This window comes from Ascaphus truei, chromosome 11 (assembly GCF_040206685.1).
Source record: "Ascaphus truei isolate aAscTru1 chromosome 11, aAscTru1.hap1, whole genome shotgun sequence".
Lineage (NCBI taxonomy): Eukaryota > Metazoa > Chordata > Amphibia > Anura > Ascaphidae > Ascaphus > Ascaphus truei.
In genome coordinates, this window is record NC_134493.1 from 4,970,292 (window position 1) to 4,997,299 (window position 27,008).

Sequence of the window (27,008 nt, forward strand, 5' to 3'; positions counted from 1 at the left end):
GTAGTCTGTGAATCAGGTGCCAAAAGAAACACACGGCTTTTGAAGGAGCAGCCTTTTACCAGCTTTCATAATGACAATGAACAATTTACAACAAGGAAAGAATTACAAAATACAAATGTCATGCCTGACCAAGGTAAGCCCCTTTTTTCATGCCAGTAATTACCCTTATCCCTTGTACTATGCAGACTACTTCAGTAACAGGAAAATAGAGCATTCTATTATGCCAAAGAGCATTCAATGTATTGGTGACGGGTCCCTCTAAGCTTACTAGTGACTGCATAAATCTTTAGCTAGAATATATTGTTAACTCTTTGAAAGGGCTATATAATTTTCACCCATATAATGATGTACAGGTATAGAGTTTCTGATATGCGCTTGTGCTATTAAATGTTTCTAAGTACATTTACAGAATGTCAGCTGTTTCTCTGTCCAGATAATCGCACAGTCTGTTCCATTATTGTACATATACTTGCTGATGTATTTAGTGTTAAATCGGGACAAAGATGCAGCATTCAGTTGAGTTCTCCCATAGGAAATTCTCATATAAAGTGCATATGTTTAATAGAAAATTGAACTTGGGGAGAGATTGCCAAAAAATAATAATAATTCAAATGTTTATTAATTAGGTAATGTGACATTTTAGAGCTTAATGTCATTCTTATTGATGTGCATTTGTTTTCTATACTGTGTATTATATCAATGTAAATAAAAATTGTATTCATTTTTTAATATTTTAGACAACACTTAACACTGTCAGTGCTCGAAGGGTCAACAACAGACTGAAGGGGTTAATCAATAACCATTACACAGTAATTATTTATAGTCCCCAGACAATAATTAATTTCTAATTTCTGGAGTATGTCAACATTTGAATCACTATAATGACCAAAATAGGAAAATCATAGTCATATAGATTTATTGTGATACCTTTATGGGGACGAATACGAGAGTTCTTCATATATGAAATTAGTGTTCAGAGGTTTCAAAACCTCCCAGATCTCTTCTTAAAATGTATCATGCATGCCATTCATTGTAAAATGTACAGAAAGTTTAAATATTTTTTTTACGTGCAACACCTCTCCCCCTGGCCAATAGAAGTGGGGCCACACCAAAGTGTTCCAATGTCTGTATGGTGGTACATTAAAATGCATGTGATGCTCAGTGGCCCTTGTTACTTTATTCTCAGGAGCTGGTATCCATGCATGCTGGTGCACTGACCAGTTGAAAGAAGGAGGCTGCAGGAACATTTCTATAATTTTATTTTAACAGTCCACAGTACAACTTTTTCTTTAGGGTGCTCATGCAGCATTCCCCAAAGAGGCACAAAGCTTTCCTTTGTCTGTCATATCATTGGAAATACGCTTGCCTTTTTGCGAAAGGCCATTCCAACCTCCACTGGGACCCATTGGCAGCGTGCCCTCATGCTTGAGGAAGCACACCCTATCACCCTAACATAGGTTCGGCTCCCCTCCTTTCAGGACAGCTGGAAACCTATCCCTCTGGTGGCTATGGGGTGACACTTTTAGGAACCTACCACTAAGAAACCTATGATGGGTAGGATGCACCTGATGACCATATAAAGGCACCCTATAATTGGAAGTAACAGGTAAGCAGGAGAAAAACACTAGGAGCACAACAATGAAAAAACAAGAACTGGAGGCCAAGTGAAAAAATAACAAAAAGGTTTCTTCCTCTGCTTTGCTTTAATTGGTAGTGACATTTGCCCTCACTGGTAAATAACAAAGGGGCTTCTACTCAAGTTACATAACTACAGGTGATAGCCCCCCCCCCCCTCTTGTTCCTCCTGGATCTGAGGGTGGAGTTCCTCTCTGTTACACCGGTGCTGCCCGCAGACCAGACCCGTTCCCTGTGCTGAGGTGGGACGTAGGGATACACGCACCCGCAGCAAAGTGTGGTGTTATTGTTGCCAGGCCAGGAATAGTAAGGAAGACAATACTTGCCGGTGCCGGTAGTAGAGGAGGAGTAGTTATTGCCGTTGCCAAGATCAGGGATGCTAGAAGTCACGAAGTCCAAGTAGAGCCAAAGTTGAGAGCCAGAGGTGGCAGTCGTCCAATCCGCGTCAATACCTGAGGAGTCACTGAGAGAATAGTCAAATGCTTCCATCCAGAACTATGTCGAGCGACAAGTGATGGGAAGCACAGGCATAATAAAGCTGGGCAGGCCAATGGGAAAAGGGGGCAGGCCTGGAGGACTGCAAGGAGTCCTCCCTGATAGGAGGGAGGTGTTACAGCCCATCTGAATGTAATCATTGATTTGCATGGAACTGTGTGATGCTTGAGGGCGACGCCTCACTGCAGAAGCAGTGGTTAAAAGTGCTCTGTTAGGCGTGTGATCTGTAAGCTGAGAATGCATGCACATAACGTCTGGGGCTGGCGTGCGTGTAGGTGTGCGTGCAGGAGGGCGTGGGCGCGCCCGGTGCTGAGCAGAGGAATCGCCGAGGGGAGTGACCCCGCGACGGCGGCAGGGGCGAGGAGCCGTGGAGGCTGGTAAGGCAGGATTTTTTGTGTGTCCAGGGGCTCCCTGCTGAGAGGGAGTGCTCTGTGTGGGAAGCGAGGAGAATGCCGATTCCTGACTGTACCCCCCTCTTCAGGAACGGCCTCAGGATGGTCCAAGAATGGTTTCTCTGGAAACTTTTTCCTGAAGGACTTAAGAAGGGCCGGGGCATGAATGTCCTTTGAAGGTACCCAGGATCTCTCTTCAGGGCCAAAGCCCTTCCACTGCACCAAGAACTGGAGCTGACCACTGGATAGGCGAGAATCCAAAAGAGAGTGAACTTCGTATTCCTCGTTATTTTGTACAGTAATGGGATCCGGTTTACGAGTCTGATCCGGAAAGAAGTGACTGGAGATGAATGGTTTTAAGAGGGACACATGAAAGACATTTGGAATCTTCATACTGGGTGGTAGTTGGAGCCGGACTGCCACATGATTGATTTGTTCACAAATAGGGAAGGGTCTCAGGAACTTAGGTGCCAGTTAAGGAGATGGTACCTTGAGGTGGATATTCCTAGAGGAGAGCCATACCATATCCCCTGGTTTGTAACTGAGCGCCGAACGACGACGACGATCAGCCTGTAGTTTCGATCTGCGTGAGGAGTTGAGAAGGGTAGACTGAATCCTGGACCATGCGGTTTGGAGGGAAGAAATGCGTTCATCTACGGCTGGTACTCCAGAAGGAATGTTGGGGATGGGAAGACAGGGAGGGTGGAACCCATAATTTATAAAGAATGGTGACTCCCAGGTGGACTCGTTTTTTGCAGAATTAATGGCATACTCTGCCCAAGAGAGGAGTTGAGCCCAATCATCCTGGAAATCGAATATAAAACATCTCAGGTACTTCTCCAGGGATTGATTGATTCTCTCCATTTGTCCATTGGACTGAGGATGATAGGCGGAAGAGAAGGAAGAAGAGATGCCCAATCTCTTCATGAAAGCTCTCCAAAATTTTGATATGAACTGAGAACCTCTGTCAGAAACAATGGATGAAGGGATCCCATGAATCCGGAAAATCTGCTCCGTAAAGATATCAGCAAGGGCGGGGGAGGTGGGTAATCCTTTAAGTGGAATGAAATGGGACATCTTCGAGAACCTGTCCACGACCACCAAGATAGTGTTCATTCCTCTGGACCTGGGCAACTCCACGATGAAGTCCATAGAAATGTGGGACCAGGGGCGGTCGGGAACTGGAAGGGGTAACAGAAAACCCTGAGGCCTTTGACAGAGAGTCTTGCTTTGAGCGCACGTGGGGCATGCGCGGGTAAACTCCAGAATATCTTGAGACATCCTTGGCCACCAGAAATTCCGACGAATGAGATCAGAACTCTTCTTAAAACCTGGATGACCTGCAGATTTAGAGGAGTGACCCCCAAGACAGGACCTCTGGAACAAATTTGGATGGTACAAAGAGTTTGTTGTCCGGAACGACCAAGTCCTTGGGAATGCGTCTCTGGGAGTGCAAAATCTTGTCAAGATTCTTGAAAGTAGACGTGGCGAGAATCCTCTCATGTGGAAGGATAGTCTCCAATGATTCCTCTGGCCTCTCTTCAGAAGAATGTATTCGGGAGAGTGCGTCTGCCTTTACGTTCTTGGTCCCGGGGATATAGGACAGGTGAAAATCGAATTGAGAAAAAAAAAGAGCCCAACGAGCCTGTCGTGGACCAAGGCGTCGAGCGTTCTCTATGTAAAGAAGGTTCTTGTGGTCTGTGAGAATAGTAAACGGCTCTTTCGACCCCTCCAGCAGGTGTCTCCACTCTTGAAGAGCCATCTTCATGGCCAGAAGTTCCCTGTTACCCACGTCATAGTTCCTCTTGGCAGACGAGAATTTCTTGGAAAAATATGCACAGGGATGTAATTTATCTTGGGGCGTGGGTCTCTGAGAAAGAACGGCACCAATGCCGCAATCAGAAGCGTCGCCCTCCAGGACGAAGGGAAGTTCAATGTCGGGATGACGGAGAATAGGTGCGGATATAAAGGCTTCCTTGAGTGTCTCGAAGGCGGAGATGACCTCGGATGACCAAGCAGAAGGAACATCTCCTTTTTTAGTGAGCGCAGTAAGGGGTGCCACAATGGTGGAAAAACTCTGTATAAACTTACGATAATAATTAGCGAACCCTAAAAAACGTTGTATGGCCTTGAGAGAGTTGGGTCTTGGCCATTCAGTGACCGCTTGAAGTTTACCGGAGTGCATCATAAACCCCTCATCGGAAATGATATACCCCAGGAACAGAGTAGAGGTCGTATGAAAGGTGCACTTCTCCAGTTTGGCGTACAAATGGTGTTCACGGAGACGGGAAAGGACGTAGGAGGTGTGGCGTATATGGTCCTGGAGATCTTTGGAAAAATCATGATATCATCCAAGTATACAATAACAAAAATATTGAGTACCTTACGAAAGACGTCGTTGATGAAATCCTGGAAGACAGCGGGAGCATTACATAAGCCGAAAGGCATTACCAGATATTTGTAGTGTCCACTACGCGTGTTGAAGGCCGTCTTCCATTCATCCCCCTTCCTGATGCACACCAGGTTATAGGCACCACGTAGATCCAACTTGGAAAAAATCTTGGCCCCCTGTAATTTATCGAACAGTTCGGTAATAAGGGGAAGGGGGTAACGATTTTTAATAGTGATGTGGTTTAAACCCCTGTAGTCGATGCAAGGCCTCAACGACCCATCCTTTTTCTTGACGAAGAAAAACCCAGCCAGCCCCTGCTGGGGAATTGGAGTGACGAATAAAGCCCTTCTTGAGATTCTCCTGGATATATTCATCCATAGCGTGAGATCCTGGTAACGACAAGGGGTAGGTCTTGGACTTGGGTAGGGAGTAACCAGGAACTAGTTCGATAGGACAATCGTAAGTCCTGTGTGGCGGCAAGAGGTCTGACTGTACCTTATTGAAAACGTCCCGGAATTGATAGTAAACGGAAGGTAGAATAACTTCGGGAACAGAGGTATTGGCCAGCAGTTGATGAGTCTCGTCTGACCTCGGCCTCCAGGAAATGGGAGCGGAGGAAGTCCAGTCAATGATAGGATTGTTGAGCTGTAGCCAAGGAAGATCAAGGGTGATGGGTATCCCAGGAGCGTGAATGGCATCGAGAACTAAGGTCTCCTTGTGCAGATGTGAAGACAGAAGCAAGGGAGCCTCTCTAAGGAGATGTGAGCCGGGGTAAGAGGATGTCCATCGATACCGACGAGTGCGGTGGGAACCTTATTTCTCACTAGTGGTATGCGATTAACCCTGGCGAATTCTAGATCCACGAAGTTTCCTCCAGCTCCTGAGTCAATGAAAGCGGCGGTAGAAGTCTTGAACTTATCGCCTAAAAGGAAGACTGGAAATGTAAGTTTCTTAGGGAGTTCATTTTTATGAAGGGGACGTGGAGACATTACACCCAGAGAGAGCCCCTCTGTACACACTGGGTGATTCCCGTTTCCCGGACACAATGGACACTCCCGAACCAGATGTTCCATGGATCCGCAGTAGAAACACAATCCCCCGGCGTGGCGGAACTGCCGTATCGGTGTGCGGATACGTTGTACCCCCAATTGCATTGGCTCTGGCAACTCCAGTGCAGGAGTGTTGCTGGGAGTACTGGAGAACGGAACTTGAAAGTTATGGAAGCGAGTGCGCTGACGCTCTGAGCGGCGTACCTGGATGCGTTGATCCACTTGGACGGCCAAATCAATCAGGACCTCCAGTTGATCTGGTCTGGATTGGCGAGAGAGTTCGTCCTTGATGGGATCTGCCAGTCCTTGCCAGAATACGGAGACGAGAGCCTCTTGTCCCCAGTTAGTCTCGGCTGCTAGAGTCCGGAATTCCACAGCATACTGCGTCACCATTCACCGTACCTGCGTAATCTGGAGGAGAGAAACAGATGCCATCTCCCGACGAGCGGGGGAATCGAATACCCGTTGAAACTCGGCTTTAAATGCTGGGTAATCTTGGGTAAGGTCAGAACGTCGCTCCCAAACCGGGGAAGCCCAAGACAGGGCGCTGCCAGTGAGGAGGTTATAAATATAGGCTACCTTCTTGCGATCAGTATTGTAGAGATGGGGGGCCATTTCAAACTGCACCTCACACTTTTTAGGAAACCCCTAAAATCTTGCGGTTCACCTGCATAAGTCTTGGGAGGAGGAATCCTTACATCTGAGCTGCTAACTGCCCCTGCGGAGTGGGGGCTTACATCTAGCAGGGTCGCGGTTGGTACCCTGTCTGAGAGTACTGCGACCTGGCGTGTAAGTGCCCCAATTTGATCCGCCATGGCCTGGTTTACCTGAAGCAGATTAGAGAGAAACTGCTGTAATTCGGTCTGGTCTGTGCGTCTTGTGGGCTCGACATAATGTTACGCCGGTGCTGCCCGCAAACCAGACCCGTCCCCTGTGCTGAAATGGAACGTAGGGATACACGCACCCGCAGCAAAGGGAGCGTGTCTGGAGTGTGGTGTTATTGTTGCCAGGCCAGGTATAGTAAGGAAGACAATACTTGCCGGTACCGGTAGTAGAGGAGGAGTAGTTATTGCCGTTGCCAAGATCAGGGATGCCAGAAGTCACGAAGTCCAAGTAGAGCCAAAGTCGAGAGCCAGAGGTGGTAGTCATCCAATCCGCGTCAATACCTGAGGATTCACTGAAATAATAGTCAAATGCTTCCATCCAGAACTATGTCGAGCGACTAGTGATGGGAAGCAAAGGCATAATAAAGCTGGGCAGGCAAATGGGAAAAGGGGGCAGGCCTGGAGGACTGCAAGGAGTCCTCCCTGATAGGAGGGAGGTGTTACAGCCCAGCTGAATGTAATCATTGATTTGCATGGAACTGTGTGATGCTTGGGGGCGACGCCTCACTGCAGAAGCAGTGGTTAAAAGTGCTCTGTTAGGCGTGTGCTCTGTAAGCTGAGAATGCATGCACATAACGTCTGGGGATGGCGTGCGTGTAGGTGTGCGGGCAGGAGGGCGTGGGCACGCCCGGCGCTGAGCAGAGGAATCGCCAAAGGGAGTGACCCTGCGACGGCGGCAGGGGCGAGGAAGCCGTGGAGGCCGGTAAGGCAGGATTGTTTTGTGTGTCCAGGGGCTCCCTGCGGAGAAAGAGTGCTCTGTGTGGGAAGCGAGGAGAACGCCGATTCCTGACACTCTCCCTGCGTATTTATGGCCTTTCTCCCTACCCCTTTAACTGTGCGGAATAAGGGCGGGTATAGCCCGTGCTGAGTCACCCTATAATTAACCCTTCCAGCACTGTCTGGAAGCAAGGAGTAGCAAAGCACCCTTCACCCTGCTGAGTTGGTGCCCCAGTGTCTAGAAAAGTCTGGAGTTGAAAAGCCTCAGAGACCCTAGGTGCTAGGGTGGCCGGGATATTGTTAAGTACCAGATACCAGTGCAAAGTATGGGCACTTCACACTTGGTAGCCAAACCCCGACTAACTGTCGCCAGGTAAGGGGTTGGGCCCGGTATGCTAAGCAGCTCACGTGTGAGATCCACGCATGCTTATAGCAGACCTGGAAGCAACTTCTGCCCGTTCTACAAACTCAAGCAAGTCTGGGATAGGTGGGAAAAGTTATTCCCACAAGAGGATTAGGTGTGTATGTTAGGTATAGGACCCTTAACCCTATAAAGAGGCCTGCAGCACAGTCCCAGTCAGATTCATTTCAGATTTTACCAAGAAGTGTCCAAGCAACAGCGTCAGCGGTTCAGGAATGTGAGGGGTTAACTACACGTTAACAAAGCATTGCACCCCACTTCCAGAATTCGTTTGAGCTAAGGATTCCAGAACGAATCCTGTAAGGACATTAGACAATCTTTCCTTTCAGTGGAGATATAGAGGTGGCAAGTTGCGCCCCTAGCCAATGACTGTCGCACAGCTCACATCGTGCACCCACTTGCATGCATGCAGGGGTGCCCAGAGACTTTGTTTTGTTCTGTGGACATTTTATTTTGTAAGTGTATATTGACTGTAATTGTGAAGTATTGTGTGTTTGTCTTAAAAGGAAATAAATTACAATTTATTTTACCCGCCTTGTATTGCTCAGTCCAGAATCCCGGTAATATATGTTGGTAAGACCTGGACTCCCGTGACACTTTAAAAAACTGCATGCCACATAAATCTACTTATATATGCAATGAATCATGTATTCACACACACACACATTACACACCATGTAAATATTCACCCCATGTTTAATTATAAGATAATATAAGAATTATAGGATTATTCACTTAAATTCACCAGCCACAAACACATTAGTAATGTATCCATTTATTTACATAACACTCATTCAGCCAGTTCAATTAATTTGAGTACAACAGACGACAGAGAAGCCCAATGCTACATCCATTTGGCTTCTCTGTTGTCTGTTGTATACATATGCCACGCTCAATAGCACTCCTTTTTGACACACACACACACATATATCTATATATATATATATATATATATATATATATATATATATATATATATACACTTTGTGGGGGCTGAGGGGTTCCCAAAAAGAACATTTTGGGGTTTTGTGTTTTGTTAACCTATTCTCAGATGTTTCAGCTGTTGGTGGTTAGTGGCTCCTCCTTCCCAGGTTTTAAGCCCGCCCCTCCCCACTTTCCAAGTTAGTAGGTCCTTTCATTCTACTGGATACAGATAAAATGTGGTCTTTCTACATCCTAATAGAGGTAAATGAGAATTTTAATCCTAATAGAGGTATATTAGTATTTTATCTGGTAGAGTTAAGACTTGCGAACAGGTGTCTGCCTTGTCGGGGCTCGCAAGCTTACAACGCTTTGGCCAAAGGGTTAAACTAAATGACCCTTTTTCAAGCGAATATATAAGTATTTTACTGTGTATTTTTGTCATGATGGATGTAGCATTGGGCTTCTCTGTCGTCTGTTGTATACATATGCCACGCTCAATGTCACTCCTTTTTGACACATATATATATATATATATATATATATATATATATATATATATATATATTGTGGGGGCTCAGGGGTTCCCAAAAAGAGCTTGCTGGGGTTTTGTGTTTTGTCAATTTATTTGAGTGTTTGACCTATTAACATGTCAAAATGAATTTGTATATACTGTACAGATGCAGCGGCCATAATTTTACGAAATCACGCGGTTTATACCTCGGAATACCCATGACATACCGCCATAAGACACAAGTGCAGGCGAGTGCATAAAATTGCATTTTAGTGTTCTGGCTTTTAAACACCTGAAATTGACACAGTAGCACAGTACTGTACACATTACAATTCATTCATTTAATTGCATATAATTGCACACAATCCATAAAATTCAAACAAAGCAACCGCGATAAACGTGCTTGCCTTGGGTGATTGGCCGCGTTCATGCCACGTGGAGTACAGCAGCGCACACGAAAACAGTGCCGTGATGCCTTAAAATAACGTCTGCTGCATCTGTATGTGAGTGTGATTTTGCATAACATGTGCTCATTGTTTTATCTTTGTCTCTTGTAGTAACCATATGGAATTCAGAGGGTTAATTGTACTGCTCTCTCCATATATCTTATACAACCTGCAATAACATTGTCATGGGCGACCAGTGCTTTTAACACCTTAAATACTGGATCCTTTGATTGAACAAAGCGTGAGACAAAATAAATTGTGATTTATTTACACGAGAAACACACAGCTTCATTTACAAAATAACACGAATAAACACTTACACAAAAAACAGAAAACATATATTACAAAACAATAATTTCCTAGGCGCACTGACAGATAGTTAAACCTTGCAAGAAGATTGCAGTCCCATGAATCAGACGATGATAAAGGTGAGATCCACAGTCCACAATATTCGGTTCCTTTAAATTGGAGGCTGATCTGGGGATAGAAACAAGGCAGCCATTGCGCAGTACCCAATGGTCAGTTCTGTACACCCCCACCGTTGCTAGCTTCTTACTTAAAAGTAGATAAAAATGGGCCTCAAAAGGTTTCTTTAATTCCCTCACGGTTGGCTCCTGACTGGATACTTGCAGCTGGTGATGAAAGTCTCACTCCAAGCGTCAGCAACACCACAGACCGTGTGGAAAGAAAGATGGGCACCAATAGTGTGATACCAAAACATTTATTACTAAAACAAGAGGGTTAAAAACATGCACTCACATGCCGTTATGCCCTATGCGTGGCCTACAACGTGCCGTCCGCTCACATGGGAGGGTGCCGAGGGGATGCAGGAGGAGGCTGGAACCGGCGTGGGTCCCCGCTTCGTGGCCGCGACTCGGAGCGCCTAGTCCTTCCTCTGATGACGTTCCCAGCTAATCGACCTCTTCTCCTCTCAGTGAGTATGCACGTTGCAGCACGTCCTGGAGGCTCCACCCTACGCGCCCTTCCCCTGAAGAAGTGACGTCAGCAGTCACGAAACGCGCGTAGGGTGGAGCCTCCAGGACGTGCTGCAACGTGCATACTCACTGAGAGGAGAAGTGGTCGATTAGCTGGGAACGTCATCAGAGGATGGACTAGGCGCTCCGAGTCGCGGCCACGAAGCGGGGACCCACGCCGGTTCCAGCCTCCTCCTGCATCCCCTCGGCACCCTCCCATGTGAGCGGACGGCACGTTGTAGGCCACGCATAGGGCATAACGGCATGTGAGTGCATGTTTTTAACCCTCTTGTAATAAATGTTTTGGTATCACACTATTGGTGCCCATCTTTCATTCCACACTGTCTGTGGTGTTGCTGACGCTTGGAGTGAGACTTTCGTCACCAGCTGCAAGTATCCAGTCAGGAGCCAACCGTGAGGGAATTAAAGAAACCTTTTGAGGCCCATTTTTATCTACTTTTAAGTAAGTAGCTAGCAACGGTGGGGGTGTACAGAACTGACCATTGGGTACTGCGCAATGGCTGCCTTGTTTCTATCCCCAGATCAGCCTCCAATTTAAAGGAACCGAATATTGTGGACTGTGGATCTCACCTTTATCATCGTCTGATTCATGGGACTGCAATCTTCTTGCCAGGTTTAACTATCTGTCCGTGCGCCTAGGAAATTATTGTTTTGTAATATACGTATGTTTTCTGTTTTTTTGTGTATGCTTTGTATACATGCCTTGTGGATAGGCCTGTTTTATTCCTGTGGCAGCCATTCCCCATTCTGCCAAGTCAGTTTGTGAGGGATCACACATACAGTTTCCCATAAAGGGGATTCTGTTTTTGTTATTTAGAGCACTTATTCATTTAAATTAGTGTATAAGATTAGGTTTAATAGGTTTGAGCGCTGAATATATGTTTTTAGTTTAATTTTTTTTTCACCACACGAATAAACACTTACTGGAACGGGGCAAAACGAAATAAAATGTCCATGGAATGAACTTCACAGAAATAAAGTCTCCAGGCACCAATTCCCAGGAGCGGGGTCAGTGCGCAAATAGAGCCGTAAGACAGTCTTTTGCTAGGGGCGCCGCATGCGACTGCTGTTTCTCCGCCAAAAGTAATCTTTTCGTTGTGCCCTGGCAGGATTCGTTCGCAAAGCCTCAGTTCTAATGAACTCTTGAAGCGGGGTACAAATCTTGGTTATGATGGAATAGTCTTTGTACCGCACAATGTATCTTAGATGAATCTCCCATCCCCACTGACTGCACAGACATAAAACTATTCAAGCCTATATGTACTATGTGCAGCCAATCTCGGTGTGGGAACCAAATCCCCACCCTATGGAAGAGTTGCCAACGGACAATATATCTTTAAATAGTATTACTCCTGTTCTGATACATTCTTTATCTCTCTTTTCTCCCTACTCCTAACAAAACCTCACATAATGTTTTTAAGATTTGAGCCACGGTAATGATTAAGGTAATGATTATACCAGTCCAAAGATTTGTGATACTTGTATTTGTTCCGTACTGTATCTAATCTTGCTGTCACTGTTTTACATTAGATGGAACATGTAATTGTGGCCATGCAGGATCCAGACATTGGAATAAAAATGAGGAATCAGCGGCTGCTAATTACAGTTATCCCTCATGTATTGACAGGTACGTTCAAGGCTTTAGATGATTTATCTTATCGGAGCTTTCCATTTCACAAATCTTGATGGTTGTCATTTGACACCACATTGCCATGGCGACGCATTATCCGAACACGTCTGAGCCAAGGGAAGGGAACTTACAGAGACCTTTGTCGCTCCCGCAGCATTTAATTTAAATGCCTTCGAGAAGAGCGCAGGGCCTCTGTAAGTGCCATGCCCCTCCCAGAAAATTTCTCGCCCCACAATTTGCGCACCCCTGCACTATTGATGCCTCAATACCATCATGTCTGGTTTTAGCGTCTATGCACTAAAAAGTACATAGTACACCTAGACTAGCAGCTTTACTATGCAATTTTATTTAGGTCATATTATTATTTAAGATTTTTTTTTATTACTTTTACTTTTCGTTCCATGATACCTGATATATAGGCCCACTTCAAACAGAGGACCGTTATTGACTTAAAATGGTGGTAACCTGAGTCAACGGCTCATTTAGCATTAACATGCATCTAAAAAACTTATTAACATCAGGTTAAGTCACATTTTCAACCAGAAATGTCATAGTGTTAACTATAATGGTTGTTAGTGCTAATCATGTGCAAAAGAGGCATTTCCCCATATTATGCATAGCCACAAAGGTCTGTTATAGTTAACTTAGGGATTTAACGAAACGTTAGTCAAATAAAACTTAAAGGTGGTGTAACTCCCATTCAGACCCTGAAATATTGGTTTTACTCCTCCCTCTGCTCTGGAACCTTTCCATCCTCCTTCAAACATGCAACAGTCATACCATTACTCAATAACAGCAAGCTTGACCCTACCTGTCATTCTAACTATCGACCTGTTTCCCTCCTGCCTTTTGCCTCTAAACTCCTTGAACGTCTTGTATTCTCTCGCTTGCTCCATTTTCTCAACACCTATTCTCTCCTAGACCCTCTACAATCTGGCTTCCGCACTGCTCACTCCACGGAAACATCCCTCACTAAAATAACTGACGACCTCCATGCTGCCAAAGACAGAGGTCATTACACTCTGCTCATATTACTCGACCTCTATGCAGCATTTGACACCGTGGACCACCCTCTTCTCCTTCATATTCTCCATACTCTTGGTATTCGGAACAAAGCTCTATCCTGGATCTCATCCTACCTCTCCTATCGTACTTTCAGTGTCTCTTCTGCTAACACCTCCTGCTCCTCTATTGATCTCTCTGTGGGGGTACCCCAGGGCTCTGTCCTGGGACCTCTTCTCTTTTCTCTGTACACACTCTCTCTAGGTGACCTAATAACATCTTTTGGGTTTAAATATCACCTCTATGCTGACGACACACAAATATACTTTTCAACACCCGACCTTACACCTGCTGTACAAACCAAAGTTTCTGAATGTCTCTCTGCTATATCATCCTGGATGGCCCTCCGCCGCCTTAAACTCAACATGGCTAAAACAGAGCTCCTCATACTTCCTCCCAAACCTGGCCCTACTACCTCCTTCCACATTACTGTTGGAACTACGATCATTCACCCAGTAGCCCAAGCACGCTGCCTAGGTGTCACACTTGACTCCTCTCTCACATTTGCCCCTCACATTCAAAACATTTCTAAAACTTGTCGCTTTTTCCTCCGCAATGTAACAAAGATACGCCCTTTCCTCTGTTGCTCGACTGCTAAAACTCTGACTCAGGCCCTCATTCTCTCCTGTCTTGATTACTGTAACCTCCTGCTGTCTGGCCTTCCTGCCTCTCACCTGTCTCCCCTACAATCTATCCTAAATGCTGCTGCCAGAATCACTCAACTCTTTCCTAGATCTGTCTCAGCATCTCCCCTCATGAAATCCCTCTCCTGGCTTCCGATCAAATCCTGCATCTCACACTCCATTCTTCTCCTCACTTTTAAAGCTTTACACTCTTATGCCCCTCCTTACATCTCAGCCCTAATTTCTCGCTATGCACCATCCCGACTCTTGCGTTCTGCTCAAGGATGTCTTCTTTCTACCCCCTTTGTATCTAAAGCCCTCTCCCGCCTTAAACCTTTTTCACTGACTGCCTCACACCTCTGGAATGCCCTTCCCCTCAGTACCCGACTAGCACCCTCTCTATCCACCTTTAAGACCCACTTGCTTAAAGAAGCATATGAATAGCACTGTGGATATTCTGAACACATGATACATAAAGCTTGGCCCCCTGCAGAAGCACTTACCAGAACTCCTTCCTACTGACTCTGTACGTTCTCCCTACCTACCAATTAAATTGTAAGCTCCTCAGGGCAGGGACTCCTCTTCCTTAATGTTACGTTTATGTCTGAAGCACTTATTCCCATGATCTGTTATTTATATTATCTGTTATTTATTTGATTACCACATGTATTACTACTGTGAAGCGCTATGTACATTAATGGCGCTATATAAATAAAGACATACAATACAATACAATACTGGAAAGAGCGAAAGATCTGGGTGGACTAAAATTTCTAATGGGCAGTATAGTATAAACGAGTAGTAAGTGTAGAAAGCCCTGTAAATGTTATTGCACCATCCCAAAATACCCACCAGACAGACCCACTCAACTGACATAGTCCAGTAGATGTCTAAGATGATATGGACAATACGCACGGGGTAAGAACAGAGTGCAGAATATTACAGAAACATCGCATACCCAGTATATTCATTCATCCCCTGTGGAAGGAGAGTGCAGAGTTTAAAAATCCATCTGCACTCTTGCTGCAATACTAACCTCTGTGTGTCCCCCACGTATCCCTAGGAACACATGATCTATTGTAAAAGCCTTCAAGAGGATAAAGTCAGAGTTGTGTGTAGATCTGAAATGCCTAGCTACTGTTGTGAGGTTTCTCCCCTTTTTGTGATCCTGTTCCGCATTTTTTATATACCCGACATGTTCAAGAACATGGAAGCGAAGCTCCCATGTCGTCATGCCTATATATCTATCAAGGGGCATGGACACGTGAGATAATAAACAGCCTTAGTTTTACAACCCAAAGCCATCTTTATTTTAAATTTCTTATTCTTTGTGGAGTCATAGAATATTGACGTGTTACACATGTACTGGCAAGCGGAGCAAGATTTACAAGCGAAGAAACCATTCACTTGTTCTCTGGAGAGACCATTTGTGGGCCTACTGACATTGTAGTGACTCTGAATGTTTGTCACTTAAATTCGGAGCTCTACGACTCACTATGTTAACCTTTACTCCAAGAATCTTGCATAAATCCGGATCAGACCGTAGTAGGTGCCAGTGTTTCTGTATAGCACCTCTATATCCGTTCCAATTTTTGTCATACGTTGAAATAAATCTGATGACTTCTTCTGATTTAGTTCTGTCCGCCGCCCCTCAACCAATAGGTTGCTCACGATCTGGTCTCACTGATCTTCCTGCCTCGTCCAAGCATGGTATTGCTGTAGCCCTGATTCTGAATGTAATTTCATTTGCTCTTGAGAGATAGGTATATAAGAGGTAGAGGGTAGAGCACTGCAAAAGCAAGGGCCGGAGACAAAAAATGAAATAAAAATAAACTACTTTATTGGGCCATTATGCCATGAACTGACAGACACAGTTAAAAGGAACTCCTTTTAACTGTGTCTGTCAGTTAATGGCATAATGGCCCAATAAAGTAGTTTATTTTTATATCATTTTTTGTCTCCTGCCCTTGCTTTTGCAGTGCTCTACCCCCTACCTCTTATATTCCTAGACCACTATGGTATAGTAGCACGCCTGTCCGGTCATCGCTTCAGCTGTTCCATCAGGAAGATTCCCTCCAGAGCTGATTTGTGGTGCTCGTTTAGCCAGTGCACTGTCGGTGCTTTTTTCCCCTTCACCTTCCCTTCAGCGAGAGTCAAGTTCTGACCGACGGGACCTGTATCCAGCTGTGGATGGTTGTCGGTCACCCCTCAGTCCCCACCCCCTGCACGGCATCAGTTTCATCACGTGGCTGAGTTCACCGTTCCCGGTGGGACAATAGGAGGCTCATCCTCCAGGTCCCTGCCCTTTTATATTTGGGCTGTCCGGTTTGCCATCCCCGCGGTCTGAGGTGGGAGGTTTCAACTCCCTCAGCTACCACTCTGAGGTGGGAGATTTGACTCCCTCGGTTACAACACCGGAGTGGGAGCGTCACTCCCTCAGACGCAGTACCGAGGTGGGAGCTGGGCTCCCTCGGTTTTCTGTTTGTGCAGGGGAGACGGCCAGCTGGGAGACGTGAGGGTCCTCGCGACGGGGCACAGGTGAGGTGGTTGCAGCGCAGACGGTGCACTTTTCTTGGGCTTCACTGAAGGAGCCACGGCTTATATTTACACATCCATACCGGCTTATTGAACTCAATATATCATTTATTTATTTATTAATATTTGACCTCGCAGTATTGGAGCATCAATGTGGGGGCTTCTCTCCCATTTTTTCTCTTGAGAGATAGGTAGTCTGCTGAGAACAGTTCCTTTCGAGTCTCAGGAACTCTCCCACCGGTACCCCCTTGATCTGATGGGCTGGATGACCGCTGGAGGCGTGAAGGATGGAATTAGTAGCGGTCCTTTTATGGAAAATATCTGTCTCAATAAATCCCTCCTCATTAAGGGAGATCCTGAGATCCAGGAACTCAACAGACTCCATACTTGCTTGATATTAAAGGGTTATGGTTGAGGTTCTCGATTAACATCCCCAAATCATGGGAAGTACCATCACAGAAGATGAGGAGGTCCTCAAGGAACCTCAACCATAACAAGACATGCTGTATACACGGATTCACATCATTGTGAAAGACCACCTCCCTTTCCCAGTGTCCGAGAAATAAGTTGGCATAGAAGGGTTCGCAAGTAGCACTCATTGCCATTCCCCTGATCTGTAAAAAAAATTGACATACAAAATCAAAATAATTATGTGTCAAAATAAATTTTGATAAATCCAAAAGAAAATCTACCAACTCAGGGGCCAGGTTTCCACTGGACAGGAAATACCAAGCCGCCAGCAAGCCATTACTATGACAGATATTAGTGAAAGGGATTTCACATCAACGGTGGCAAGCACGGTCCCCCTTTACAGGGCAACATGGTCCAATCTGAGGAGCACATCCATGGTGTACCACAGATGAGATGGCAGGGACTCTACAAAAGGTCTCAAAAAATGATCAAGCAAACGACAAATGGGTTCACACAACCCCCCGGTGCCAGACACTATGGAACGCCAAAGTGGGTGGGAGGGGTCTTTGTGAATCTTTGGTAACATATAAAAAGTGGGCACTTCCGGATGTTTGGAGATCAGGCCAGAGCACTGTTTGATGGGGATGATGCCCTGTGATACTGCGTCACCAATTAAACTGTCAAGACTAAGCTTGAATTTAATGGTGTGATCATTGTGGGGGTATTTTATAGCAATTTACATCCCTATGTTGTCATAATGCCTCCCTCTCATATAACGATTTAGGCCACAGGACAACATTCCCACCTTTATCAGATGGCTTGATTTCCAAGTCCGTCAGGTTTATAAGTTCGTCAATCGTACATGGTTCTCCATGCATCAAATTACTGGGGCCACGGAGTCTGGGCAAACCAGAAAACTCCTTGGTGACCAGATCAGCGAACTGTCACGCTGCTCTGCCCGCAGACCAGACTAACCCGCAATACTGAGGTGGAAAGTGAGTAACCACGCACCCGCAGTAGTGAGAGCGTGCCCGGAGTGTGGATTGGTTGTGTGGACAAGGTCAGGGGTACCAGGGTAGGTAAAGTACTTGCCAGATCCAGGCGTAGAGAAGGTGCCGTAGTAAGGTCCGAAGCCAGAGGTCGAGGATAATAGAGTTCTGGGAAATGGAGGTCCAAGTGCCGAGTTCAACGTGTCTGAGAGGTAAATGTGGTCGAGTGGAAGCCGGGGTTGTTGAGCCAGAGAGGGACAGAAGACAAGCCAAATCAGTAACGAAGCTGAAACTGAGAGAGAGCTAGGCACAGTGAATAACAGCACAAGGCAGACAAACTATGCAGAGCGAGGTTGGAGAGGAACCACTGGGGTTATAAAGTGAGGAGGACCAATGGGAGGAAGGGGCAGAGCAGAGGCACGCCCCGGAGCCCTTTGTGATAGGGCAGGGGTTAATGGCCTGGTTTGTTGCTGGAAGGTGGTGGGAGGAGCTGAGCCTGAGAGGAGATGGTCGGGGGGCGGAGCACCTGGCCGGTGCAGTGCATAAATTAAGTTGCGCGGCGTGCGCCCTGTAAGTGGAAGGGCAGTTATTTAGGTAAGGAAGGGCAGCGCCTAGGGCGGCGTGTGCCCTGAGTCTTGACAGTACCCCCCCCCCCCCTCGAGGATCCGCCTCAGGACGATGCATCCAAGGCTTGTGGGGAAAATTGAGATGAAAGCGTCTAAGCAACACTGGAGCATGAATCTGATCCAAAGGAAACCAGGTTTGTTCTTCCGGACCGTACCCCTTCCAATGAATCAGGAACTGTAACCGACCTCTGGAAAAACGAGAATCCAGGATGGCTTGGACCTCGAGCTCAGGTTGTCCCTTTATGGAGACGGGTTTAGGTCTTGAGTCTTTGGACGGGAAGCGAGTGCTCTGGATGAAGGGTTTGAGCAAGGAAACATGGAAAGTCGTGGGAATTCTCATGGTCAGAGGATGTTGTAAACGGTAAGTGACTGGGTTAATGCGCTTGAGAACCTCGAAGGGTCCCAGGAATTTTGGGGAAAGTTTCAGGGTAGGAGTCTTCAGGTGGATGTTTTTGGCAGAGAACCACACATTGCTCCCTGGCTTGTATTCAGGTGTCTCCTGACGATGGCGATCAGCTTGCAGTTTGCACCTTTGGGAAGCATTAGTGAGTGCCGATTGAATCCTCCTCCAGGAGTGCTCAAGGACGGATATCCACGTATCGGCTGCTGGTACCCCTGAATGTAGTCATGGAGATGGGAAGACAAGTGAGGTGGAAACCATAACTTGCAAAAAATGGAGATTCTTGGGTAGATTCATCCTTGTGTGAATTGATCGCGAATTCTGCCCAGGCTAGTAAATCTGTCCAATCGTCGAGAGCCTCAGATACATAGTTACATAGTAGTTGAGGTTGAAAAAAGACGTAGGTCTATCAAGTTCAACCTATGCTAAATCTAGACAACAAATACTTTATCCTATATCTATACTTACTTATTGATCCAGAGGAAGGCAAACAAAAAACCCTATTAAGCGGAAAAATGAATTCCTTCCTGACTCCAAGAATTGGCAATCAGATTAATCCCTGGATCAACATCCTTCCTATGTATACTTATTTGTTATATCCCTGTATACCTTTCCCATCTAAAAAGATGTCCAACCTTTTTCTGAACAAATCTATTGTATCTGCCATCACAGTCTCCATGGGTAATGAATTCCATATTTTAACTGCCCTTACTGTAAAGAACCCTTTTCTTTGTTGCTGGTGAAATTTCCTTTCCTTCAACCTTAAGGGATGCCCCCGAGTCCTTTGTACTGCCCGTGGGATGAATAGTTCTTTTGAAAGCTCCTTGTATTGTCCCCGAATATATCTGTATATAGTTATCATATCCCCTCGTAGACGCCTCTTTACTAATGTAAATAAATCTAATTTAGCTAGCATCTCCTCATAAGTTAATGTCCATCCCCTTTATTAATTTTGTGGCTCTTCTCTGCACTCTCTCTAGTTCCATAATGTCTTTTCTTAGGATTGGTGCCCAAAATTGTACTCCATATTCAAGGTTTGGTCTTACTAATGCTTTGTAAAGGGGCATAATTATGTTTATTTCCCTTCCATCCATTGCCCGTTTGATGAAAGATAAGATCTTGTTTGCCTTTGCAGCTACCGCATGACATTGGGCACTATTGCTAAGCCTGCTGTCTACAAGTACTCCTAAATCCTTCTCCATCAAGGATTCCCCCAATATATCTCCATTTAATTTGTAAGTCACCTTTTTATTCTTGCATCCCAAATGCATAACCTTACATTTATCTGTATTAAACCTCATCTGCCATTTACCTGCCCACGTTTCCAGTCTCTCCAAGTCCTTCTGAAGAGAAATTACATCCTGCTCTGATTCTATTACCTTACACAATTTAGTATCATCAGCAAAGATGGAGACTTTGCTCTCGATCCCAACCTCAAGGTCATTAATAAACAAGTTAAAAAGCAGGGGTCCCAGTACCGATCCCTGAGGTACTCCACTCCCGACATTAGCCCAACCTGAAAAAGTTCCACTTATGATAACCCGCTGTTGTCTGTCCTTTAACCAGTTTTCAATTCAGGTGCATATATTATTACTGAGTCCAATTTTCTTTATTTTGTACACCAACCTCCTGTGTGAAACCGTATCAAAAGTCTTTGCAAAATCTAAGTAGACCACATCAACTGCATTTCCCTGGTCTAAATTCATACTTACCTCCTCAAAGAAACAAATAAGGTTATTTTGGCAAGATCTATCCTTCATTAATCCATGCTGACTATTACTAATAATTTTGTTTTCCATTAGGTATTCCTGTATATTATCCCGTATTATACCTTCATGTTGTTTCCCTACTATTGAAGTCAGGCTTACAGGTCTGTAATTTCCCGGTTGTGATCTAGCTCCCTTTTTAAATATAGGCACCACATCTGCTTTACGCCAATCTTGTGATACTGAGCCTGTGGAAATAGAGTCCATGAATATTAAAAAAAATGGTTTTTCTATTACTGAGCTTAACTCCTTGAGAAATTTTGGATGTATGCCATCGGGGCCAAGTGTCTTATTTACTTTAGAAAGAAAAAGAACTGGAAGCGCAAACCAAAGGGTAGTGGTATAACTGAACACTTTATAATAGGTTGTGTCCCTAAGATCACGATCCAAACCAACAATTTAATAACAATTAAAAACAAACAATGTCAAAGAATGAAAGCATAAACCCTATGCTCCTCCTCCTTTGCACATCAGCTCCATTTGCACACTACTATTTATCGTAAAATTGACATTGTTTGTTTTTAATTGTTATTGTATTGTATTGTATTGTATTGTATGTCTTTATTTATATAGCGCCATTAATGTACATAGCGCTTCACAGTAGTAATACATGGGGTAATCAAATAAATAACAGATAATATAAATAACAGATCATGGGAATAAGTGCTTTAGACATAAAAGTAACATTTCGGAAGAGGAGTCCCTGCCCCGAGGAGCTTACAGTCTAATTGGTAGGTAGAACGTACAGAGACAGTAGGAGGGAGTTTTGGTAAGCGCGTCTGCAGGGGGCCAAGCTTTATGTATCGTGTTCAGAATATCCACAGTGCTATTCATATGCTTCTTTAAGCAAGTGTGTCTTAAGGTGGGACTTAAAGGTGGATAGAGAGGGTGCTAGTCGGGTACTGAGGGGAAGGGCATTCCAGAGGTGTGGGGCAGAAAGTGAGAAAGGTTTAAGGCGGGAGAGGGCTTTAGATACAAAGGGGGTATAAAGAAGACATCCTTGAGAAGAACGCAAGAGTCTGGATGGTGCATAACGAGAAATTAGGGATGAGATGTAAGGAGGGGCAGAAGAGTGTAAAGCTTTAAAAGTGAGGAGAAGAATGGAATGTGAGATGCGGGATTTGATCGGAAGCCAGGAGAGGGTTTTCATGAGGGGAGATGCTGAGACAGATCTAGGAAAGCGTAGAGTGATTCTGGCAGCAGCGTTTAGGATAGATTGTAGGGGAGACAGGTGAGAGGCAGGAAGGCCGGACAGCAGGAGGTTACAGTAATCAAGACGGGAGAGAATGAGGGCCTGAGTCAGAGTTTTAGCAGTCGAGCAACAGAGGAAAGGGCGTATCTTTGTTATATTGCGGAGGAAAAAGTGACAAGTTTTAGAAATGTTTTGAATGTGAGGGGCGAATGTGAGAGAGGAGTCGAGTGTGACCCCGAGGCAGCGTGCTTGGGCTACTGGGTGAATGATTGTAGTTCCAACAGTAATGTGGAAGGAGGTAGTAGGGCCAGGTTTGGGAGGAAGTACTGCTGCGGCCGAGTTTATTCGAGCATTTGCCCGTTCTCGGCCGCAGCAGTTACCTGGCGCGCGCCGAAGCAGCGGAGGAGAGGCCCGCCGATCGTGGCTTCCCCCTCTCCTCTCTGGGTCCGCCGGGTCCCCCGGAACCCCCTGCCGCCGTCCCCCACATCGCGGGACATCAGGGCTCCCTCGGGGAGCCCTGGAAGCGCGTGCAGGGGGCGCAGGCACCCGATGACGCGTGACCGCGCATCGGTGACGCGCGGCACGCCGAGGGGATGCCACTTGCAAGCCGGGAAATCTCCCGGCTTGCGGAACTGGCCACACTGCAATAAAGTGTGTCGCCAGTGTATAAGGAGCTCTGTTTTAGCCATGTTGAGTTTAAGGCGGCGGAGGGCCATCCAGGATGATATAGCAGAGAGACATTCAGAAACTTTGGTTTGTACAGCAGGTGTAAGGACAGGTGTTGAAAAGTATATTTGTGTGTCGTCGGCATAGAGGTGATATTTAAACCCAAAAGATGTTATTAGGTCACCTAGAGAGAGTGTGTACAGAGAAAAGAGAAGAGGTCCCAGGACAGAGCCCTGGGGTACCCCCACAGAGAGATCAATAGAGGAGGAGGAGGTGTTAGCAGAAGAGACACTGAAAGTACGATGGGAGAGGTAGGATGAGATCCAGGATAGAGCTTTGTTCCGAATACCTAGAGTATGGAGAATGTGGAGGAGAAGAGGGTGGTCCACTGTGTCAAATGCTGCAGAGAGGTCGATTAATATGAGCAGAGTGTAATTACCTCTGTCTTTGGCAGCATGGAGGTCGTCAGTTATTTTAGTGAGGGCTGTTTCGGTGGAGTGAGCAGTGCGGAAGCCAGATTGTAGAGGGTCTAGGAGAGAATAGGTGTTGAGAAAATGGAGCAAGCGAGAGAATACAAGACGTTCAAGGAGTTTAGAGGCAAAAGGCAGGAGGGAGACAGGTCGATAGTTAGAAAGACAGGTAGGGTCAAGCTTGTTGTTCTTGAGTAATGGTATGACTGTTGCATGTTTGAAGGAGGATGGAAAGGTTCCAGAGCAGAGGGAGGAGTTAAAAATGTGTGTGAGCGCAGGGATTATAGTAGGAGCTAGAGGTTTTAGGAGATGGGAGGGAATGGGGTCAAGAGGGCAAGTGGTAGAGGGAGAGGAGGCGATCAACAGTGACACATCCTCCTCTGAGACAGTGGAAAAAGAGTCAAGGAAGGCAGGAGGAGAGTTAGGAAGAGGTGTAGGATGGGAGGAAGAAACAGAGGGGATGTTCTGCCGTATGGATTCCACCTTTTCCTTAAAATAGTCAGCAAAGTCCTGAGCGGATATGGAGGAAGGAGAGGCAGCTGAGGGTGGTTTGAGTAGAGTATCAAAGACAGAGAACAGTCGGCGTGGGTTAGACTTGTGCATGTTGATTAGTGCAGAAAAATAGGCTTGTTTAGCTTGCGAGAGGGCAGAGTTGAAACAGGATAGCATAAATTTGTAGTGAAGGAAGTCTGCGAGAGTGTGAGACTTCCTCCAGAGGCGTTCAGAGGAACGAGTGGAGGAACGCAGCATGCGCGTGTGGGAATTTAGACAGGGTCTAGGGTTAGAAGGGCGAGTGCGGCAGAGAGAGAAAGCGGGGCATGTAGATCAAGAGACGAGGACAAGGCAGAGTTGTACTGCACCGACACACTTTATTCGAGCAAATACCCAGTATGTACCTGGCAGATACCTGGAATGCGCCGCTCCTCACCTCTGACAAGCCCCGTTGCGTTTGCCTTCCCAGCCTGGGTTCATGCCTGGCTGACGGGCGGCTGATCTGTTAAATGATAATGATTAGGATTTAATAGGCTGCAATGCTTCGCGTGTCTACCAGATGGCATAAATTCATGAATTGTAATGCAGTATATATATATATACTGTGCAGTATTGCAGCCAGCGGGAATAAAATGCTTCAAACCATGTCTGGAAAATACCTCAATGCACTCGGGCAGAAAACAGTCACAAACCTCAATACACCCGGGTATACCCGAATTCGTGGGACTAGCCGAGCTCGAATAAAGTGTGTCGCCAGTGTAGTTCCTGACCAGGTTGTCAGGGTCTGTAGCAGAGCTGAGTGAGGAGAGGGTGGAGCTTAAAGTGGACTCAAAGTCAGGTAAGTGAATAGAGCGCAGGTTTCTGCAGAACCGGGGGGTAGATGGAGGTGGCGAAGGGGAGAAGCGAGATAGAGAGAATGAGATGAGGTGATGGTCAGAGAGAGGAAAAGGGGAAATGGAGAAATCAGAGAGAGAAAAGTTTTTAGTGAAAACCAGGTCTAAGTAGTGGCCATCCTTGTGGGTGCTGGCTGCAGTCCACTGTTGAAGGCCAAAAGAAGAGGTTAGTGAAAGAAAGCGGGAAGCCCAAGGGAGAGAGGGGTCATCAATGTGGCAATTGAAGTCCCCAAGGAGAAGAACAGGGGAGTCTGAGGAGAGAAAGAAAGAGAGCCAGGATTCAAAGTTAGAGAGAAAGGCAGAAGGGGAATGAGTAGAGGTAGGTGGGCGATAGATGACCACCACATGGACCGGGAGAGGAGAGAAGATCTGGACAGTGTGAGCCTCAAAGGAGGGAACAGCAAGAGAGGGGGGAATAGGAAGGGTTCGGTAACGGCAGAGAGAGGAGAGCAGGAGCCCCACGCCTCCACCCCTGCCATCAGGGCGCGGAGTGTGGGAGAAGGAAAGGCCAACGTAGGAGAGGGCAGCTTCCAGAGCAGAGTCAGACTGAGTGAGCCAGGTCTCAGTTATAGCAAAGAGAAGCAGGGAGTGAGAGAGAAAGAAGTCATGCACAGAGAGGAACTTGTTAGAAAGGGAGTTAGCATTCCAAAGGGCACAGGAGAAAGGAGAGAGGAGGGAGGGTGGCAGGGGATGGGTATGTGGTTGGAGGGGTTAACACCAGAAGGAGTAGAGATTGCATTTGGCAGGCGAGGACGAGAGCAAGTAGAAATAAGGAAGGGACCAGGATTGGGAGAGATATCCCCAGAAGCAAGGAGGAGAAGCATGGATAGGAAGAGGATGTGTGAGGATGATTTGTAGGGGTGTGTTTTAGTGTAGGGGATATAGCTGTGTGGTGTCAGAGGACGCAGGTAAGAAAGGAGTTCATGTGAGCTGAGAAGTGGGGAAGGAAGGAGAGATGGAGATATATGAATAGAGTTAGAGACATACTGAGGCTGGTAAAAAGAAGTGCATAATTTGAGAAGAAGTGAAGTCACAGCAAATATAAATGGTAAAGGCAGCATCACAGCAGTAATGATGCAGTCTGGTATTGATGATATCCTCCTTTCCAGCGTAGTTCACATGCAGGAATCAGGGCCAGATGGGGTGTCCACTTCTTCCTCACTTCTTTTGAACTTCCTTTTAAACTTCAGTTGTTCAGTCGTCTTGCCACTTATAATGGGCCACTTGGATATGGGCTGCAAATTGTTGGTTTGGATCGTGATCTTAGGGACACGACCTATTATAAAGTGTTCAGTTATACAACTACCCTTTGGTTTGCGCTTCCAGTTCTTTTTCTTTCTTTTGTATCTCTCATCAGGGACCGGGGTTCCCTGTATTAGGAAGCTGCGCTACCCATAGTGTTTTTGGTTATCCATACACTTTTATCTTGCTAGACCCTGTATGCTCCGGATTGGTTCATGTCACACATGTTATTTTAATATTTATAGTCCCCTATTAATAGTATCACCCTATTTGGCGCACTTTATTTCTTTTTTTGCTTTTGTCTTATTTACTTTAATGTTTTCAAGTCGCTTATGAACTTCTTCCTCAGTTAACCAATTGTTCATTAATATGGAGGTTGTGGCTTCCTCCTGCGGCACTACTATTGAACTTGATTATTCCCTGGTAAACACAGAGGCAAAGAATTTGTTTAATACCTCAGCTTTTTCCTTATCTCCAATAATCTGCCTACCCATCTCACACTGAAAGGGTCCTATATTTTCTTTTCTCTTTTTTTTGTTATTAAGGTACTTAAAGAACTTTTTAGGGTTGACCTTACTTTCTATTGCAATCCTTTTTTCATTATCCATTTTTGCTAATTTGATTGCCCTTTTGCAATTTTTGTTACATTCCTCATCATTCTGATATGATATCTCCGTCCCTTCTGACTTAAAGAATCTAAACGCCTTCCTCTTCTTGTCCATTTCCTCCCCTACCTGTTTATTTAGCCACATTGGTTTTGACTTATTACCCAAGGGTATACACTGATAAGTGTGCTTTTCTAACAATGTTTTAAAGACTGCCCATTTATCTTCTACATTTTACCCTGCAAAAACATCATCCCATTGTATTACTACTAGATTAGACTTCAGTTTATTAAAATCTGCCTTTCTAAAGTTTAAAGTCTTTGTTGAACCCAAGTAATCTGTTTTTTGATCATTTATTTCAAATGAGACCATGTTATGATCACTGTTACCCAAATGTTCCAGGACTTGTCTGGTTAATTAAAATCCTCCATTATGCAAACATGACCCAGTTTTGATGCCTTCTCCATTCGCAAAAGTATTTTAGCTTCCTCAATCTCACAGATATTTGGTGGTTTATAGCATATTCCCACAAACATTTTCTTTAT

The 27,008-nt window shown here is 45.6% G+C and overlaps 1 protein-coding gene across 1 annotated transcript in view; it reads left to right on the forward strand.

The window, feature by feature from the left end:
• The window catches only part of RGS11 (regulator of G protein signaling 11), a 786,758-nt gene continuing 759,750 nt past the window's right edge, over positions 1-27,008 (forward strand). Inside the window, exons 1-2 of the mRNA XM_075565212.1 lie at positions 1-133; positions 12,392-12,488. Of these exons, the coding sequence (XP_075421327.1) occupies positions 71-133; positions 12,392-12,488 (160 nt within the window). The 5' untranslated portion in view covers positions 1-70. The remainder of the gene's footprint in view (positions 134-12,391; positions 12,489-27,008) is intronic.